This window comes from Pongo abelii, chromosome 16, assembly GCF_028885655.2.
Source record: "Pongo abelii isolate AG06213 chromosome 16, NHGRI_mPonAbe1-v2.0_pri, whole genome shotgun sequence".
Classification (NCBI taxonomy): Eukaryota; Metazoa; Chordata; class Mammalia; order Primates; family Hominidae; genus Pongo; species Pongo abelii.
Window position 1 is genome coordinate 45677872 of NC_072001.2, and position 22094 is coordinate 45699965.

General features: G+C 41.3%; 1 protein-coding gene across 9 annotated transcripts in view; it reads right to left on the reverse strand.

Moving 5' to 3' along the window:
* Nucleotides 1–1801: 1801 nt before the first annotated feature.
* Nucleotides 1802–22094, reverse strand: part of TTBK2 (tau tubulin kinase 2) — a 175647-nt gene continuing 155354 nt past the window's right edge. For all 9 annotated transcript variants that reach the window (XM_054532666.1, XM_054532665.1, XM_054532664.2 and 6 more), the window contains 2 exons: nt 14802–16075; nt 1802–9076 (listed from right to left, as the gene is read on the reverse strand). In XM_054532666.1, the coding sequence (XP_054388641.1) occupies nt 8614–9076; nt 14802–16075 (1737 nt within the window). In that variant the 3' untranslated portion in view covers nt 1802–8613. The remainder of the gene's footprint in view (nt 9077–14801; nt 16076–22094) is intronic.

The window sequence follows — 22094 nt, forward strand, 5'->3', positions numbered from 1 at the left end:
GAGCCGGTATTGCCCAGGCCCACGGTCAAGGCCTCGCTGGGTCCTCAACCCCGGCCGATAGGCCGGTTGTTAAGAGGTGAAGTGTGGATCACAGTGCCTGGGGAGGCCCACCTTGGCTGCCCGCCCTGGAGCGACCTGAAGGGAGGGATTCGAGCAGGGAGTGGGGCTACCGCGGGTCGGACGCCCCTCTGGGGAGACCGAGGAGCCGGGAGAGAGGTAGAGGGGAACAGAGACAGCCACCAGCTTCTATCTTCTGCTCTAAGCACATTCTTTCACGAGTTTAAGTTTCCTAGATCCAACTGGCACCACCCCAGAGAAATTATAATCTAATCTTTCATTTTGACTTTGTTTTTCTCAAAGGCCGATTTTTCAATCCCTTGGCCGAGCAGTACCCATCGGCTTTTCAGCGCTCACCATCAACTGATTGACCATTTAGGAAAGAATTATTTCTAGGAGGTTCTTAATAATCTCCAAGCCACAGCCCTTAAAGTGCCTCGGGCCACCCTGCACACAGAATTGCTTGTATGTAGCTTTATTTACTTAAGTGGGTTTACATGAGGTTAATATTTCAACTACTTTGCAGTTTAGATGTCAGTAAGCATATCATGATTAGCTTCTGGGAGCTTGAGGTTTGTTTTTTTTGGGTTTGGTTTTTTTTTTTTTTTTTTTTATGAGACAGGGTCTTGCTTGTTGCCCAGGCTGGAGTGCAGTGGCGTGAGCACGGCCCACTGCAGCCTTGGCCTCCTGGGCTCAAGCAATCCTCCCGACTCAGCCTCCCTAGGGCTATAGCCCAGCTAATGTTTTGGCGGGGAGGGGGCGGCAGATCCAAAGTGCTGGGATTATAGGCGTGGGCCACCATACCCGGCCTGAGTAATTTCTTAATCTCCTTTATTTAATTTTATTTTGAGATGGAGTCTCGCTCTGTTGCCCCCGGGCTGGAGTGCAGTGGGAAGCAGAGGTGGGCGGATCACGAGGTCAAGAGATGGAGACCATCCTTGCCAACATGGTGAAACCGTGTCTCTACTAAAAATACAAAAATTAACTGGGCATGGTGGCGCACGCCTGTAGTCCCAGCTACTCGGGAGGCTGAGGCAGGAGAATCGCTTGAACCTGGGAGGCGGAGGTTGCAATGAGCCAAGATCACGCCACTGCACTCCAGCCTGGGTGTTGCAATGAGCCAAGATCACGCCACTGCACTCCAGCCTGGGTGACAGAGCAAGACTCCATCTCAAAAACAAAACAAAACAAAAAAACCTGAGAGAGCATTTTGGAGGTTGCCGCTCAGTGAGAAATCAAGCAAGGGAATCCAGGCGGAGAAAAACAGATGGCACAAACATTCCAGGTCAAACCAAACCAGGAGGGGTGAGGCAGTGCCCTTGTGAATGCCTCCTGAGAGTTCCTCTGGTTCAAAGGAAGGTTACAGGCGGAAGGATGAGAGTGGGGGTGCAGGAATCTCTCTAGTGGTAGAAGGGGTATTTCCTATGGAGAAGGAAAAAGTACCTCCAGCCAGACAGAATAATGGACTAAAAAGGAGCTTTTAATATTTTAATTTTATTACAGGAAAACATCTCCTAACATCCTTGCACCCTGGTTTTCACCTGCAGGGACACTTAACACCTAGCTTCTATTCAGTCCTGGGCTGCTTTTTCTAGGGAACTTCTAGATGTGGTACTGCATTTACAGTAACACTGTCTGCTCCCCGTTGATCTTGTAACATCTGGTGTATTCAATAACTTTATTAACTTAGAAAAATAATATTTTCCACTTTTGAAATCCAGACCATCACACAAACAGAACTAGATTTTGCATGCGGAATGAATATTTTATTACTAGGTTATAAAAATAAAATACAAAATAATTTTAAAACAGAACTTAAAACACTGTACAAAGCTTTAATATGATACAAATGGGAAAATTAAATAAATAATTACACTTTTATGTACAGGTGGCCTATACAAAAGCACTCCATGTTTCTGCCGATACTCTGTCCTTGGTTGCCTGAGCAAAATTGTATAAAGGGAGCTGCTTGGAGGGGAAAGGAACACAATAAAACGCCTCTGGAGGTATTTCAAAGAGTAGTTTCTCATCTCTCTGATTTCAGGAAGAGGAGAGAGGGAGAGAAAAGTGGAATTATTAAAGTCATCTAACTCATTGGTCTTGTTCAACAAGAAAGAATTCTGGTTTGTGGCTAAATCTAACAGCTGCCAATAGCTCATTACTTCTAAGATGTATATCTAATTCAAAACTAGATGCTCCCCCCTCCCTCTTTTTTCCCTAAAAGCTGGGAACTTGTAAGTAAATGGCCTAGTGAAATAGACACTGGCTATTTTAGAAAAAGGGCCAGAAGGTGGACCAGGAACTATGTATCAAGGAGAAGTAAGCGAGGCTTAAGCCCAGGCCATCTAGGCTGTGTTTATTCAGTCCACCTAATCCAATGTCAAAGCCCCAAGTGGGCCAGTGTTACCTTTATCTTCCCATCTTTGTATTTCTGAAAGCTTTGTCACCTCAATGGACTACTTTGTCTGATGAACAGTTCAAAGAGAAGATTGTTTTGGAAAAAGTCCCAAGGGCTTTCCCCTTCCTGGGTAGCTCCCTATAAGTCAAATTCAAGTTCTGGTAGCCTTGTTTACCCCTTGTAGGTGAGTGAACAATGCCCACACAGAGTCCAGATGTGGTGAAATGCTGAGCATGGATTCCTCAGGATTTAAATTGCATATTATTAGAGAAAAAGAGCATCATATGGCAAGGGTAGTCTATATAAAAACTTGGTTTACTCAATGTTTTTAATTAGGCGAGTGAACACTTATGTACATAATATTAAATAATATTAAACTAATAAAAAGAGAGGTAAAATTCCTATCCATTGTTGTTGTAAAATTATATCATCAGCAAATTCTATAGTCACATGGGCTCAAAGATCTGCCTCATCCAATCTTGTTCCCTAGGTCAAGGAACCCAGAGCCAGGGTACCTGGGAGGCATGGTCAGCATCGCCAGTGTACATATACTCTATGCCCATACTCTACCACTAACGCTTCCAGCTGAAGAGGAGGCAGAAAACCGTTACATTGCACAGGGCCATGAAAGGAAAGGCTTCACTACTTTTACATGTTACCTTAAGACCAAAGATCCAGCAAAGTCTAAGGAAATACACTAATCATTACTGACTAATGTTACTTTTTTGCTATTCAGTGTCTTGAGATTGTGTGGAAATTCAAGGTGACCTGATCTTGTCACATACTTTAATTTTCTGATCCAAAGGGAATAATTAAACATCAAGCTTAAATATTTTTTTAAGTAAGAGCAGACAATCACAACTGAATTAGAAGACGTCTTAATGGGCATAGACTTTATTTTTGTTTTACTTTTTTTTTTTTTTTTTGAGATGGAGTCTTGCTCTGTCACCCAGGCTGGAGTGCAGTGATGCGATCTTGGCTTACTGTAATCTTCTGCCTCCCAGGTTCAAGCGATTCTCCTGCCTCAGCCTCCCGAGCAGCTGGGACTACAGGCGCCCGCCACCATGCCCGGCTAATTTTTTGTATTTTCAGTAGAGACGGGGTTTCACCCTGTTAGCCAGGATGGTCTCGATCTCCTCACCTCGTGATCTGCCCGCCTCGGCCTCCCAAAGAGCTGGGATTACAGGCATGAGCCACTGCGCCTGACCTTGTTTTACTTTTTAAAATTTCTGTGAGCTGCTCTAGAAAACTAAAGGACCAAAACTTTACTGTCATAATTCCATGTTCAGTCAGGGATTTCTCAGAATTGAGGTGTGCAGCATCCGGATTCCCCTTTATGTGGATAGGGATCCCTGTGCCATGTCTTGGACTTACCTAAGAACTATAGGAATTCTCCATGTGCCTCCTACAGTTTTTCTAGCAGTGTTGGGCAATGGATTCTAAAGGTTCCTGAGACTTTGTTAAATTTCTCATAATTCCAGAGGGAAGGCCAAAATACCGAGAATACTCAACGATAGGATGAGTTTCCACTCTACTTGCTTATCCTCAAGGCACACACCAGAGTTCTACCGGATGAGGACAGGGAAGTAGGATGTCCCAACACCCTCTGAGGGTTTTCATGCATTAATCCCGCCATATGGGCTGATGGTTGGAACTGCCTTTAGTTCTCTAAGTAAAGGTCTAAAAATGCACCTATGGTTTCTGAACTTGGGTATATGCTGATACATAAGGACTACCATAGAAGTTACATGCCTTAATCCTGTAATACTTTTGTGTGGTATCATTCTGCTAATATATTGTCCACAGAGCCAAACCCCAAGTTACACAGCGCAACAGTACTTGTCAACCACTCCATCTCCTCAGTGACACAGGTGCTAAAGTACCTCTCCAGGGGAGGCAAAGTCCCAACACATCTGTGGTAAGTGCACATAAACAGAAATGGGCAGATTTTGAAAGTGAATGCAAACAACTTAATTCCAAAATACATAAACATGACAGAAGAAGTGGTTCTCTAACATATGCCATGTTTTGATCAATATAAAGAATAAGTTTTTAAAATATAAAAAACTTTTATCTCCAAGACTAAATCTAGACTTATCTACAAATAAATAAATTTTCAAACAGCCAGGGGAAAATGCATTTTTTTCCCCGAGTCTCACTAAATCGTTCTGAATTCTGGATCCTGCTTCTCATATCACCAATTCCTAATGTTATGTTAGGAATGTAGAATTGTCTGCTCTTGGGGGAAAAAAAAGCATCTGTTTTTAATTCAAAGCTCTTGGGTATAGAAAAACTAATTATGGTTTTAGCTATCTGTGTCTGGGTTTATAAAACATGCACCAATGTACACTTTCTCCTTGTAGATCGAATGCAACTATAGAAATATTAGCATAAAAAATATGTGGCCTGGAAGGAATCTCTGAAGATACTGAAGAACCTCAAGTTCCCTACATGGCTAGGAGCCAAGAGAAGGAGACACAGTACACCTAGAGTGCTGAATTAGCAACTGAGGTTTTAGTATTTGAAAGCAAATAATATAAAGTGAGTAATGACTACAGTGGGTCTCAGTGACCATTTTGCTACTTATTTAGGACTCAATTAACTTGGCAACTTTTACAAAAAACATTCACGTCACAACATGCAACTTAAAAAACAGTTAATGTAACTATGCCACTGTCAGCAAGGCCAGCTTGCATACCAGAGTTAAGAATGAGAGTGCCTGTCTGCCTAGGGCTTAACATTCAAAGATATTTATAATCTGTGTTTTAAGGTTAAATTTTATATGACCCAGTTTTCCTTCTTTGTTCACTATACACTAAAATTAAACGCCTCTATGCTGTGCAAGAAATCACTATGTGTGATTTTACTATTTCAACCAATCCATAGACCCTGGGGATTTGGCAGCAGAATTCAGGAGAAATGCTACCTAAAGTGATTGAGCTGTTGCTAATTCTACCTTCTGTTCCACTCAAGTGCCTCCAGGGACTAACAAGGGAAGGCAAGGGCAACTGTGACTCACTGGGTAACCAGCTATTCTGTTGTGACAGAAGAAACCAGGTAATACTTGATTTTCAAAAGATAATTTTTAACTGCTGCCCTATACTACTTTTAGTATAGTTTGGCTTGACCTTAATAGCCATGTCCCTCATCTTAGATAGAATAACCAAATTGCTTTAAAATTACTTGATCTATGTCACTGAAACCTGAAATATGCCATCACTAAGAGAACCCCCAAATAAAAAATAAAGAACTAAAAAACACAACCAAACCAAATCAAACCAAAAACCTCATTCTCTATATCATACTTTAAAATAAAAATCCCTTTGTCACAGGTGCTTGCTCAGGGCCGCCAACTTCTATTTTTCACCTGAGAGACATCTAAAAGCACAAACTATGCTTGTAAAAACCAAAAAGTAAATCTCTACATAAGACAATACTTATAAGCAGACCTATTGATACCACCTATGATATAATTAGTCTGTTTTCTTTTGAAAGTATCAGAGCAGAAACGTCTTTGGTTAATTTTTTCCTCTACATGCAAAATAAAATATTCTTACACAATGAGACTGTTTATCTCTGGATCTTGATGAGTTTGTCAATGCCATTTAGAAAAGGGGACAACACACTGGAAAAGTTGAGATAAAAATGGAAGGAACCAAGAAAGAGAGAAAACATTCAGTTGCCACATTCCCATCACTGTCAGTTCCAACTGCCAGCAGAGAAATGCCAATAAGAAATAAAATCACACAAATGTACCACAGTTGTAGCCTCATCAGCTTTTCCAATGATTACTACTAGCATATTTCTGACTAAAGGGGTCGGGATTTAAAGCTGACTACTTTTAGCACAATTTAGCTAATGCAACAGAAATATGACAATTTCTTCATTATTCCCCCAACCCCCTGCAAAAAAAGTGAGATGAAAAGAGGAAAGTTGAGTGGCAATTTTTAAGAAATGTTTTAAAAATCTGTCAGACTCATCATTATCATCCCAGTTTATCCACTCTTACTATAAGGAGAGAACTATGTGAGTAACATGACAAATCTTTGAACCAGTATTACAAGCATGTCCCTGTAATTTTTTCCCTATTAAAATCTTTTTCAAATGAAAATTAAATAACCTATCTTGGCTTGTTAAATACTGCCCACCCTTGCATTGTACACAGGGAAGGCAAGAAGACTCTGAGGTGTCACATGCCAAGAACATAGTTTCAGAAAATGAAGATAGGCAAGGCCCAAGTGTACATGAGGCACACAATAGAAAAGGAATTTTGCCATCTGTGATCTTGAAATTACAAATGGAGAATGACAAAGAATGAGTCTATATAAGGATATGTCTCTCTATATATTTATAAATATTTATATAATTTACCATGAAGACATGCAAGTAGTGTTATAGCAACTATTATACAATATAATACAGAAGGACTGGTCTTCCAATATTACAGTTGCTTTAGATAAACAGCAAATATGTCTTATCTATTGCATTCCTCTGTAGTGTTTGAAACTGGAGAGAAATTAAGATTCCACACTATGCTACATTTCTTTTAAGAGACGTTATATGCCTCAATAGTGTTTTGAGTTTGTTTTTTTAAAAAGCTCAACACAGATAAAGAGAACAAGAGAAGTTCAGTGCAGCTTCAGGGCAGCTTTGATGCAGCATTAGAAGATGTTCACTTGGGGAGGAAATGTATTTCTTTCTTTTTTTTTTTGTTTCCCAATTCAACTGTATTAGGTTTGGCAGCAAACACAAGGTCAAACAGAAAGCACAGATGTTTGCTAGAAGGCAGATTTCAACAGCAAGCAGACCAATTTACCTGACCTTAATAAGGTCTTTACAACACAAAACACCTAGAGAGTATAAAAACAGCCCATTTTAATAGTCTGGTAGACTTTCATTTGCCTGATTCCTATTAGAAGAGTGAGATTAGAACAAATATCTTCCTCTTTATAGCTTCGTAAATTGAGATTGTATGAAAATCAGGCCAAGAAGCCGAAATGTTGAACTAAAACACAGGAGAAGCAGGTAATAAAACATTAAAAAAGAAATATTTGCCTAAATTTATTTCCCCAGATATTAATTCCTTATTGGTTAAATGTATAAAATACAAAGTTTGAGGATTCTAAGCCTCAATAATATATCTAATTTATTTCTAAATCTCAAGTCACAGTCCAAAGCATTGTGCTTCCCTTGTATCATCTTGGAGGCTGATATGACAAACAGTTGGAACCCAGAAGACTTAAGGAAGCAGTCTACTCTGGTCAGTTTTCCTTCTACTCAAGTTTCTAAAGGAGGACACTTAACAGAGACAAAGGGGCATCTTCTATCTTGAAGGCTATTACCCCATACTTTCTTTCTCTCCCTAAACACGAAAGCCTGCAAAATAGCTCTAGTTAGACTTTTCTTTCCTTTACCTAACTTTCTTATTTTTCATAATAAAAATGTAGTATGTTAAGAACTGTTGCTCTAAAAAAAAAAAATCAGGGACCTAAAAAAAAGTAATTGGATTTGATAGTACAACTAGGACCATAAAATAAAAGCAGAGAGATTGAATCAGATGAGACATACTAAACTTTAAAAAAAAATCTGAACTCCAGGGAGGGTACTAGGAATGAGGCAAAGTAAAGGTGTTCATTCTCAATACACGAAATAAACACACAAGCCAAATATACATGAGTACTGGCTCCCTGGCAACAGACTTCTTACATAATCTAATATCTGATCAATGACTCTCCAGGGTGGGAAAGTTTTGAATGAAAATATCAAACAAGAAGTCTCACTTTTGCTATATAATCTTTGAATTGAGGCTTAAAAAAACTAGGCAACCCCCCTAAAATTCCATTCTATCTCCTATCCTCAACTCTTTCGTTTCAAAGGCAGCTTAAAAAATGAGAGCTCATTTTAATGAGTTTCTCCCCCTTGGATTTTTGCTCTATTTTTCCTTCTTGTACAAAGACATTGATTCCTAATCTACTTGGTTGCCTGCCTTAGGTAATTCCTTATCATGTATTTATGTCTTCTTATAAATAATTGATCATGTTACTTTCTTTTGCAAGAGAAGATCAACACTGATTTTTTTACATAGACAGTACAGGGACACACATGCATCAGGTTTAGGAGGAAGATCTCACACCTTTCAAAGAGATGCAGCCTGGCTCCTATCTGCTGAGTTTACTGGCTGGCTTACTCTTCCCTGGGGGGGTTTTAGTGCTGGCTGAGTGGTGGTGGAGGCTGCCGGATCCTTTCAGGCCATTCTTGCTGGGTTTGCAATGCTCCTGTTGGCAGGACCTCCTGGAGGAGGAAGATCCTGAGTGGCTGGGAGGTGACTTGCTTCTCCCCAGATGTGGGGATGAACTCCTCTGGTCATGGTGGGGCCGTCCAGCCCTAGATGGTGAGGAACTAGACGTGCGAGGCAAGGATGAGCTTCGAGGAGAGGCACTGGGACTCCTGCGAGGGACAACTGGACTCTTGGGTGGTGTTTTTGGATTGTGAGGAGATCCTGGACTCTTGCACTGAGTAGTGCTCCGGGGTTTCTGAGATCCATTTTGAAGAATTTGGGCCAGGCGGGAGAAAAGGTCTGAGTCGGAGTTACTACTCCCTAGGACTTTATATCTGCGTAGCCTTAAAAGAACAGAGAAAATATATTTCAATTTTAATTCATTTCAAGTGTGCCTAAAAAGTCACAATGTCCCAAAATCATATTTTGAATGTGTAGAAATCAGAAAAGAGACTAACAGGATACAGGGTTACTCTGTCATATACTAGTTGTATGACCATGGACAAATTCTTTAATTTCTCCCTGCTTTCAATGGGAATACTATCTATCTCACAGGGTCACTGAACAGAACAAGGGCAGTGACCCAAGTACGTAGATGAACATCTGCCATGAAGAAGCCCTTAAATGGTATTCGTTCCCTTCCTCCTATGCCATGTTTATTCTGCTAATTTTCAGATGAATTTAACTAATTGTCTCTAGCATGTTAGCACATAAGACAGAGAGTAAACCATATCGTGTAAGGATGTTAGGACAGGAATCCTACAAACACGAAATCCCACAATGTAAGTGTTTTTTTTTTTAATTTTCTTTTTTCTGCCAAGGATCTGTCACCCCTAAGTCTTCAACATGAGAACTACATTCAGCAACAGGAGGAACTACAGATAAATGTACATTCCACTCATTTAATAATTTCCAAGAGAAAAGAGTAGTCATTGGTTTCTGTGGACCTCAGTTTCTATTCCTGTCAATAGTCTGGGATTAAGGAGAGTGGACACTGGAACTGACTGCCCACCCCATACTGGCAACTGAACTTGGGCCTCAGATTTTTTTTTTTTTTGAAACAGGGTCTTGCTCTGTCACTCAGGCTGAAGTGCAGTGGGATGATGATCACAGCTCACTGCAGTCTCGACCTCCTGGGCTCATGCAATCCTCCCACCTCAGCCTCCTGAGTAGCTGGGACGACAGGTGTGCACCTGTAGTGCATGCCTGGCTAATTTTTGTATTTTGTGTAGAGACTGTTTTGCCGCATTGCCCAGGCTGGTGTCAAACTCCTGAGCTCCAGCGATCCTCCCGTCTCAGCCTCCCAAAGTGCTGGGATTACAAGCATGAACCGTAGTGCCCCGGCCCTTGGGCCTCAGAATTCTAAGAGTATTCATATGAATAGCAAATGTCTTCTTTGTCCTAAATGTCTTTCTGGTTTGGCCTAAGAATCAAAGAAAATGGAACATATAAAAGTGTTTTTATAAACTACAAAGCAGTGGTCCCCAACCTTTTTAGCACCAAGGACCAGTTTCATGGAAGACAATTTTTCCACGACGGGGGAAGGAGGGGCAAGGATGGTTTCAGGATGAAAGTGTTCCACCCCAGATCATCAGGCATTAATTAGATTCTCATAAGGAGCGTACAACCTAGATCACTCCCATGTGCAGTTCACAACAGGGTTCACACTCCTATGGGAATCTGATGCCACTGCTGATCTGATAGGAGGCGGAGCTCAGGCGGTAATGCCTCCTGCCGTGCAGCCCTGGGGTGGGGAGGGCCTGCTATAAAGCAGTCTACAATATATTTTAGTGGCAATGCCAAATTATGTAGTGAGAAGGACCCTAGGGCCCCTCTAATAATAAAACTATGGTAATGGAAAGTATACAGCAAAGGAACAGACAAATGAATAGAACAGAGCATTGAATCCAAAAAGATCCCCATGTTTCTATGGGAAATGAGTATTGTGATATCACTAACTACTTGGAAAAAAACTTCACATCATATATAATGATACACTTTAGATCGACAATAAATTTATACACAAAGCACAAAACTATAAGGGTACTGGAAATTACTACCTTTTAAAAAAATATTAGGGTTGAAGGACCTTCCTATGCATGATATAAAACACAATTAATAAAAAATGTTCAGTTCCATGAACACTAAACTTTTCTATCAAACAACAGGCACTACAACCCAAGTTAAAATTCAGACTAGGATAAAATATCTTCAATATAATTTGCAGAGAAGGGGTTTAGTTACAGAAAGTAACCCAGGGCGCAGTGGCTCACAACTGTAATCCCAGCACTTTGGGGGGTTGAGGTGGGTGGATAGCTTGAGGTCAGGGGTTTGAGATTAGCCTGGCCAACATGGCGAAACTCCATCTCTACTAAAATACAAAAAATTAGCTGGGCATGATGGCAGGTGCCTGTAATCCCAGCTACTCGGGAAGCTGAGGCAGGAGAATTGCTTGAACTTGAGAGGCAGAGGTTGCAGTGAGCCGGGATCGCACCACCGCACTCCTGCCTGGGTGACAGAGCAAGATTCTATCTCAAAAGAAAAAAAAAAAAGTAATCCAATAGAATGTTTTGACATGAACACAGACAACAACTCATAGAAGGATCCTCCCACCTCAGCCTCCCAAGTAGCTGGGAATACAGCTGTGTAGCACCTGTGCCTAGCTAATTCTTGTAGAGATGAGGTTTCACCATGTTGCCCGGGCTGGTCTCAAACTCCTGGGCTCAAGCAATCTGCCTGTCTCAGCCTCCCAAAGTGCTGGGATTACAGGTGTGAGCCACCACATTTGGCCCTGGAAAGCACTCTTCACTGGTTTACCACCTCCCAATATTTTCCCCTCTTCCTCAAAATATAAACATTCTGTGGTCAAATATATCATGATAATATTTAAATAAAAAGTACAGCATGCAGTAGATACTAAAGCAGTATCTTTACTATGTATGGTTGTATATACCATCAGACCTAGGGAAATCTATAGGATTTTTTTGGTTTAATTCATTATAATCAAGATAAACAGCACTGTTACCAGGGTCCATTTATCAAATCATGGACAATGTATTCTTCACTAGCATTTGACATCATAATGGCATTATGGGACATAATGGGATTCTGACTGAACAAAGCTAGAAAATTGCTGATCATCAAAATGCAACTGGAGACAGACATAATCTTTATTACATGCTAAGCAATGTCCCAAGTCCTAGATGATTGTGGCTTTGTTTCATTCTCCCAAAACTATTAAGCAAATATTTTGCCCATTCCATAGATGAGGAAATGGAGGTTCTTACTGCTAGAAAGTGGGAGAGCCAAAAATTAACCTGGATCAGAGAAGATTGTGGGAAGACAGTAGAGTAGGAAGCACTAGGAATCTGTCTCCCCACCTAGGCAACTGCACTGGCAGAATCTGTCTGATGTAATTATCTTGGAAATCTGGAGTCTACTGAAGGCTTGCAACTTCCAGGAGAAAGCTTGGACTGTCAATTACAGTTAATTTTAGTCTATTTCAGATCTTAGCACAGTAACAGCTACCCATCCCCCATTCCCAGCCCCGTGGCAGGCAGCTGTGCACTTATTTCTGGAGCAGTTTGCACACAGCTTACAAGAACCAGGTGGGCAAAAAGAACCCTGTCCTCCAATTACTGGGGATCTGTGCTCTGATTAGTCATTGCTGCTTCTGATCACAGAAGAGCAGAGAAAGAGGTAGGTAGTAACTCTTACATTTTTCCCCATTGTTACAAACTTGTTCTCCTCTGGCTGAAGTGACTGCTAGGGGATTAAAAGGGCCAGTCCTCTTTTTTTCCTTCCCTCATTTTTCTTTTTTCCCTTCTTCGGAGCCAGATATTAAAGACTTGTATATTCAAAACCAACCACATATACTGGGGAAATCAAAAAGCTACTATGCTTAGCCAGGAAAAAGTACAGGCTTAGAAAAGGTCTGAGACCTTAGGTTTACATCTCAGGCTGGTCCTCAGCACAGAGACAGTCTACAACCATCAAAAAACAAACAAACAAATTAGCTAGGTATGCTGGCATGCACCTGTAGTTCCAGCTACTCAGGAGGCTGAGGCAGGAGGATCACTTGAGCCCAGGAGTTAGAGGCTGCAGTAAGTCATGATTATTCCACTGTACTCCAGCCTGGGTGACAGAGTGAGACCCTGTCTCAAAAACAAAAAGAAACAAAAACAACCCACAGCAAATCCCGAAGAAAGGGGAAAATCTTATTTTCAGAGTTACCACATTATTAGATTCAAATATCCAATTTTCAACAAAAAAAATCAAAAAACATACACAGAAACAGGAAAGTATGGTCCATTCCAAGGAGAAAAAAATATATCAACAGAAATTGTACCTGAAAAAGACCTGATGGCAAATCTACTAGACAAAGATTTTGAAACAACTGTCTTAAGGATAGCTTGAAGAACTAAAGAAAGACATGGAGAAACTCAAGAAAACAATGTATGAACAAAATGGAAATATAAATAAGAGACAGAAAACCTAAAAAGAACCAAAAAAAAATTGGAACTGAAAAGTACAATCACTAAAATAAAAAATTCACTAGACGGATTCGAAAGCAGATTTGAGCAGGCAGAAGAAAAAATCAGCAAACTTGAAGACAGGACAATGGAAAGTATTGAGTCTGAGGTACAGAAAAAAAAAGGAGTAAAGAAAAAGTAAACAGAGAGTAAAGGGCCTGTGGGGCCATCAAGCAGACTTGCATGCACACTGTGGGAGTTCCAGAAGGAGAAAAGTGAAAGAGGCAGAGAGAATACTTAAAAAAAAAAAAAAAGGTTGCAAACTCCGCAAAAGTCATAAGAGACATGAATATACAACATCCCAGAAACTCAACAAACTCGAAGTAGGATGAACTCAGAGACCCACAATGAGACACATTATAATCAAACTGTCAAAAGACAAAGACAGAGAATCTTGAGATTCTCAAAAAAATTATCAGAACACTTCTCATCAGAAACATTGAGGCTGGAAGTACTTTAGTACTTTAAAGTACTTCTTTTAAAATACTAAAAGAACGGTCAACTAAGAATCCTGTATCTGGCAAAACTGTCCTTCAAAAATGAGGGAGTAATTAAGACATTCTCAGATAAAAGCTAAGGGAGTTTGTTACCACCAGACCTGCCTTGCAAGAAATGCTAAAGGGAGTCCTGTAGGTTGAAATGAAAGGACGCCACACAGGAACTTGAAGCCATATGAAGAAATAAAGATCTTAATAAAGGCAAACACATGGACAATTAAAACTCCACATTTTGTTTTTTACATAACTTAAGAGATTAATGCATTTTAAAAATTATTGGTTTACGTGTTTGAACACACAATGTATAAAGATGTAATTTTGTAACATCAACAGCTGAAAGGAGTGGAGATGGAGACTGAAAGGAGCAGAGTTTTTGCATGATATTGAAGTTAAGCTGATATAAATCTAAATGAAAGTGTTATAACTTTAGAATATTAAGTGTAACACAACAATGTGAATGTACTTAATACCACTGAACTGTACACTTAAAAATGATTAAGAGCCACTGGGCACAGTGGCTCAAGCCTGTAATCCCAGCACTTTGGGAGGCCAAGGCAGATGGATCACTTGGGGCCAGGAGTTTGAGACCAGCCTGCCCAACATAGCGAAACCCTGTCTCTAGTTAAAATAAAATAAAATAAAATAAACTGGTGTGGTGGCAGGTGCCTGTAATCCTAGCTACTTGGGTGACTGAGGCACGAGAGACTCTCTTGAACCCGGGATGCAGAGGTTGCAGTGAGCTGAGATTGAGTCACTCCACTCCAGCCTGCGTGATAGAGCGAGACTCTGTCTCAAAAACATACAAAAGTTAAGATGCTAAATTTTATGTTATGTGTATTTTACCACAATAAATTGGAAAAAATAATTAACCTGGATCAATCTGATTACTTCCACTGCACTACGCTGTAAGGCCTGGGAAAGGCAGGAAAGAAAGATACTGAGAAGGGGGCAACACAGAAATGATGCCATTGGTGGACTACAATAAAGCAGATATAGAAATGGTGTTACACACTTAACACAGGGAGAGCACACAGCATTACCTGGCTTCCACTCCAGGCCTCGTGGGTGGCTTTCCTGGTGGTGGCCGAGGAAAGAACTGAGATGAAGTTGAGCTATTGACTTGATCTGTGTTGACCCATGAAACTGGCCTTGGAATTTTGCTCTTTCTAGACTGGGAGATGATAGGTGACAGAAAGCTATCTTCAGTTGACCTACTCAGGTGAGAATCTACTGTCAGTCTTGAAAGGGGAGTGAGCGCTTCCTCCTCACAAAAGGGAGCAGGAACAGTAGCTAGTTTCTCCTCTAGCAATTTATCAGAGGCACTTGAGAGGTCGCCAAGGAAGGACTTGAATTGTCTTTTTTCCACCAGAAGCTTGACTAGGTCTGGCTGATAGGCTTTCTTTTGGAGGAGCTTTTCTTTTGCAGAAACTGGAGAGGATGATTCCAAGGTTGAGTCTATCTCTTGTGCTAAAACAGGGATTCGGCTGTGTCTAGTTACAAAGGATGACCTAACCATATCCTTCCGGGTTGGGGCACCATGTTCATTCTCTGAAACACAATGAAATAGTTCTCCATTTCTAGGGGTGATTTTCTCTCTCTTGCCCTCTTGGTGCAAAAAAGTAGAGAGGTCTCCTTGATGACCCGGCAAGTCTTCACTCATGATGTCATCATCCTTAGATATCTTATTTTTTTGCATTTCTGCCGCTTGGCCTAGCTGACCTTCGACATGTGGGTCAATGTCTCTGGAAGAAATTTCTGAAGTTCCAACTGTCAGAAGCTTCATTATCTCATCATTTTTGTCTTGATTTGGTACCACACTAAAAGTCTGTGTTTTTGTCACATCAAGAGGTTCAGTAGTAGCTGAGTGATCCTTTTCCACAATTACCAAATCTCCTGGGAAAGAGGAGATCTCAATACAATGCTGCCCTCTACTTAACTTCTCATCTTCATTATCTGACTCTAAAAGGATGCTTTTCTCTTCAGTTTCCCCAGGGAGATTTTCAAATTCTCTCACAACCAGTCTGTTATTATCAGGAAGTTCTTTTGGTCCCAGGTCTTGAGATTTGTTACTTTCTCTAATGTTGGGTAACATGTCATGACCAATGTGATCTATCTGAAGCCCCAAATCTGTTCTGCTTCCTCCACTAGGCGGTTCACCCTCCGTCACAACCAAGCCAGAGAAGTTTTCCCTTGGAGAGTAAAGTTCCACAGTGGGCTCCATGGGCTGAAGATCTTTCTTCTCTGGCTGCTGACCATAGTGAAAGCTCCCTGAAGTTGACTGTGTAGATGCCACAGAAGGTCTAGGAATTGTAATCTGGAGAAGGGGAAGAAAAAATTAAAATGCAATTATGTAAAATATCAACAAAGATGCATGCTTTGAGATTTAACACCTCAAATTCTAATTTATAGGAAGAACACAGATGTTGACCAGGTCTGCCCAACTTATAAGAAAAATGAACAATTCTGAGTAACAATGAATGACACTCAAGCTACCCTACTAATAAACTGTGCAGAACAGTCTCTCTCTGTAGGTTTATCCCTGCCCCTTCTTTGGTGTGCTGTATGCCCTGGAAGACTAATTTCTACAGACTGCACCACCTCGGTTTCCTGGCTTTCTGATTTGTGGTTAGATCTGCTCAATGGACGGCACCAACAGGCAATCAGAGTGTTAGAGGAAAGAGAGGGCTGGGTAATGATTCTCCTTGCTTCCCCACTGAGGACTGTGGCGCTAGTGACAGCTACATTCCACTATCCTGGCCACAGCTCCCTTCTTATGGCCTGTCTCTCAGCTACTACCCTCGCCAGATTCTGCGAACACCCACTTCTACTCCCCTTTCAGGTCTCATGGTAGGAATGGCTCCCTCTGTTGCTGGTCCCACTGGCTCTCTTAACTCTGCCCATACATCTGTAAAAAATTCCTTACATTAAATTCTCTCCAAGTCCCTTTGAGTATACCATCTATTTCCTGCCAGAATCCTGATTATAGGATTACAGGAAAAAATTATTGGCAAATAATTGTTCATTGAAAAACTCCAAATTTTCATGCATTTTGTTGTTTTCCATAAATTCTGTTGAATACTAGGATTATATCTTCCTACAAGTAAAGACATACAAAGGTATTTACTAATGTTTCATGATTTCTCTAATGTTTTCTTTTTTTTTTTTTTTGAGACACGGTCACTGTGTCACCTAGACTGAAGTGTAGTGGTGTGATCTTGGCTTACTGCAACTTCTGCTTTCCAGGCTCAAGTGATCCTCCCACCTCAGCCTCCCGAGTAGCTGGGACTACAGCATGCACCACCACATCTGGCTAATTTTTGCATTTTTGTAGGGATGGGGTGTCACCTGTTGCCCAGGCTGGTCTCAAACTCCTGAGCTCAAGTGATCCATCTGCCTTGGCCTCCCAAAGCACTTGGATTAAAGGTGTAAGCCACCACACCTGGCCAATTTTTTATTTTATTTTATTTTATTTTTTTATGAGATGTTGTCTTGCTCTGTCGCCCAGGCTGGAGTGCAATGGCGCAATCTTGGCTCACTGCAACCTCCGCCTCCTGGGTTTATGTGATTCTCCCTGCCTCAGCCTCCCAAGTATCTGGGATTACAGGTGCCCACCACTATGCCCAGCTAATTTCTGTATTTTTAGTAGAGACGGGGTTTCACCATGTTGGTCAGGTTGGTCTCGAACTCCTGACCTTAGGTGATCCACCCACCTCGGCCTCCCAAAGTGCTGGGATTACAGGCGTGAGCCACTGCACCCAGCCCACACCTGACCAATTTTTAAAGATCAAGTGGGCTGGGCGCAGTGGCTCACGCCTGTAATCTCAGCACTTTGGGAGGCCGACGTGGGCAGACCACCTGAGGTCAGGAGTTCAAGACCAGCCTGGCCAAAATGGTGAAACCCCGTCTCTACTAAAAATACAAAATAAGCTGGGTGTGGTGGCACATGCCTGTAATCCCAGCTACTCAGGAGGCTGAGGCAGGAGAATCGCTTGAACTCAGGAGGCAGAGGTTGTGGTGAGCCGAGATTGCGCCATTGCACCCCAGCCTGGGCAGTAAGAGTGAAGCTCCGTCTCAGAAAAAAAAAAAAAAAAATCAAGCCTATGAGAAGTGAAAATCTACCCCCCTTCCACTGAGGTAATTTTAATTCTATATGAATAAGATTCAATATCTAATAAGAATGTCCTTCCTTAAGATACCTAAAGTTTTTATTTTCATGTCACCTAAAGTGACATGTAAGTAGGCTGAAAATAACTATATAAACTAATAAAGAAAAACAGTCTTTTTGAGAAATCAAGTAAGTTCAAATCACTTAATGAGACCCATTAAGTTCTAGGAAAACTATAGAAATTGGTCTGAATACAATGCAAAATGAATTTGGATTAGTCATGGGAGATTTAGTTTAGAGTCAATCTCTAGTCCAAAGACACCAAGAAACCATGTGGTTCCAGGGTCAGCTAAGATGTTCAGATCTATTTCACTTTGTGTCAGGAATACTATTAGTTGGACATGGATCTGTAAAGCTCATGGACATGTAAAGCTTGTCCTAAGTCCAGCCCAGGAAAAAAAACACCTAACTAATGTCCTGGAATAGCTCCCAAATGCAACCAGGGTCCTGAGGATCTTTCAGGCTAATCCAAGACAGGCAATTTGAATTTAGAGCTAAACTCTTAGAATAAGCGCAAATCTAAAATGACCCTGGGAAAAAGCATTAGTTTCTATTGGTACTGTTTTCCTTCAGGAAGTTATCTCATATTTCTGTTTTAATTATTCTAAAATATATTTAGACAGATGGCAATTTTCTAGTATACTTTGAAAGTGATGTTGAAATCTAAAATTTATAGTAATTCACTTTTCAAAATTTACTGCTTAGTAAATGGACCCAAAAGTGACCATGATAAGAAAAGCAAGTGTAAGAAATTATATTAAATGTCAAATAACAAGGGAGATGATAACCTATATTCAAAATCAGGCCAGGTGTGATGGCTCATGCCTATAATCCCAGCACTTTGGGGGGCCGAGGCAGGCGGATCTCCTGAGATCAGGAGTTTGAGACCAGACTGGCCAACATGGTGAAACCCTGTCTCTACTAAAAATAGAAAAAATTAGCCAGGTATGGTGGTGGGTGCCTGTAATCCCAGCTTCTCGGGAGGCTGAGGTGGGAAAATTGCTTGAACCTGGGAGGCGAAGGATGCAGTGAGCCAAGATCATGCCACTGTACTCCAGCCTGTGCGACAGAGCCAGACTGCTGGACCCTGTCTGAAAAAACAAAACAAAACAAAACAGTCACCTAATTATTATATGTAATTCTAAGTACATTAGTCAAAATGAACACAGCAGTGCTATAAAAATAATACTCCAGGCCAAGCGCAGTGGCTCACGCCTGTAATCCCAGCACTTTGGGAGGCTGAGGTGGGCGGATCATCTGAGGTCAGGAGTTCGAGACCAGCCTGGCCAACATGGTGAAATCCTGTCTCTACTAAAAATACAAAAATTAGCTGGGGGTGATGGCGGGTGCCTGTAATACCAGCTACTCGGGAGGCTGAGGCAGGAGAATGGCTTGAACCTGGGAGGCAGAGGTTGCAGTGAGCCAAGATCGTGCCACTGCACTCGAGCCTGGGCAACAGAGCAACACTCTGTCTCAAAACAAAACAAACAAAAAACTCCATTGGTCTTCTGAGATTGAAGCTAGGGTTAATTTCTACAGTTCTGAGATTAACTCATTTTAGATTCAGGATATAAATGTGCACATACATATGGTATAAAAAAAAGAGTGGCAATTTTATACATAGAAAATATATATGAGTCAAGCATGGTGGCCTGTACCTGTAATCCCAGCTACTCAAGAGGCTGAGGCAGGAAGATTGCTTGAGCCCAGGAGTTTGAGACCAGCCTGGGCAACATAGCAATACCCTGCCTCAAAAAAAAAAACACCAAACCAACAACAATAATAAAAATATATATGGATCACCAGACGGGAGAATTTTTCTTGAAAAGATTCTGAGCAATTATGATAAATTGTGCATAAACTACTCTCACATAATATTTCCATAGTACTTTAAATTTCTTATTTCCCAGATCATTTTTACAAACCCCATTTCATAGCTTCTTTATATTTTAATCGGGTACTATTATCATTTTTTAATTATTATTATTATTTTTAGAGACAGAGTCTTGCTCTGTCACCCAGGCTAGGTGCAGTGGTGCAATCACAGCTCACTGTAGCCTCCAACTCCTGGGCTCAAGCAATCCCTCCACCTCAGACTCCCAAGTAGCTGAGACTATAGGCATGCGCACCACACCAGCTAATTAAAAAAAAAATTTGCACAGACAGGGTCTCACTATGTTGCCCAGGATGGTCTTGAACTCCTGGGCTCAAGAGATCTTCCTGACTAGGCCTCCCAAAGTGCTGGGATTACAGATATGAGCCACTGTGCCCGGTCAGAGTACTATTACTAACACAAATCCACAAATGAGGAAAAATACAGCCAAGAAGTCATAGATAGGACTTCAGGATTTTGAAAGTTGTGCACAGCACAGTACAGCCTACTGACATGTATCACACACTCTCAAAGTCGGGGAAACTGAGTCTGCAATAACATTATCTGACAAAAGGAGAAAACCTAGGATCAGTAGTTGAGTATAGAGAAGAGAAAGCTAATTCTAAGTGTAGCTGCAAAGAGCTTCCTTAAACTATAAAGACATAAAAGCAGTTCTCATACTTGGGGCGCTCTACAAATGGACCAAATAAATAATCTGCCAGTAAGCCATATGCATCTTTTATATCTTTAATTTCCATAATTCACAAACATTTCATTATGGCATTAATCCAATCATTTCCTTTCTTCTGTTCTGTAATTGTATCATGTACATCTTTCTAAAGAATTAGAAAAGGATCTCAATATTTTCCATTTCTTTCATAGTTTCTTAGTTCTATTAGTGCCTAGTACTAAGTTTCACCAAAATTAGTGTCTTACTTAATAGTTCAGGTAAAGCAGCCTCACTATTTTTCAGTCACCCCATGTTTCAAACTAGCCACTAGTGAGAAACAATGAGCTGCAAACCAACAACCATTTGCATTTTAACTTACAAATTATCCTTTTACTTTTCTCTCATTCAAGGATTGTAATGTTACTAAGATAATAAAAACTTCGCGAAATTCAACATCCATTCCAAATAGCCTTTCTTCCAAATGAAAAGAATGTGGTATATGAAATTTCTGTCTCATTTTTGTCTGTTGACAAAGACAAATAATTGAGCAGAGATATACACAGAATAACATATTGGTACCTAATACAGCCTGGCCTATTAAGAAGTTAAATTTTAGCCATTCAAATTCTACCATAGACTTTTTTTGTCTAAAGCAGCTTTATATAATACTTTATAGAAATGTTGAAAATTATAGGCTGGGCGCGGTGGCTCACGCCTGTAATCCCAGCACTTTGGGAGGCCAAGGCAGGCAGATCATCTGAGGTCAGGAGTTCAAGACCAGCCTGACCAACATGCAGAAACCCCGTCTCTACTAAAAATACAAAATTAGCCGGGCGTGGTGGCACATGCCTGTAATCTCAGCTACTTGGGAGGCTGCGGCAGAAGAATCACTTGAACCCATGAGGCGGAGGTTGCGGTGAGCCGAGATTGCGCCATTGCACTCCAGCCCGGGTGACAAAGCGAGATTCCATCTCAAAAAAAAAAAAAAAAAAAGAAGCCCAAGAAGGCAGCATGGAGACACCCAGCCTTTGCTGCCCCGTTACCCAAGCCCAGATTGGGCTGGAGTCAGGAGGGACTTCCTGTTGTGGGAAAAAGGTAAGCAGAACAACCTCATCAGCCCTCACTGCCACTGCAAACACCTACAATCCTTACTACAAGAGAAACCAACAGTCCTCGCGAGCCTGGAGCCTGAAGCCTAGTTTGGAGAGCTGCTAAAAATTCACACAGCTGCTTTGCTCCAGATTAGGAGAACAAGGTGAGCATTCCCGCCCACCCATGAGCCAAGCTGCCACAGCTTAGTGCCACCCTAAGGCCAGAGCCACTTCTGGAGTATACCCTGTTCCGGGGACCAGAAGCCACTGCACCTCTCCAGCCCTTGGGCTCCATCTTCATTCCACCAAGCTCACACAGGTGGCTGGTGGCTACAATGTCATGACCCTGACTGCTTGGAGCTTGGGCTCAGGATCAGCTGTGATTCGAGTCCTGCACAGCAGGAAAACTAACCCCTGCCAATGCACACTTCTAGGTAGAGAAACAGTCTGGCAGTCCCACACAGGGCAGACACACCCTTGAGCAGGAGAGGCTTCCAAACCCCTGAGGAGCTGACCCACCTTCAGGTCAGTGTA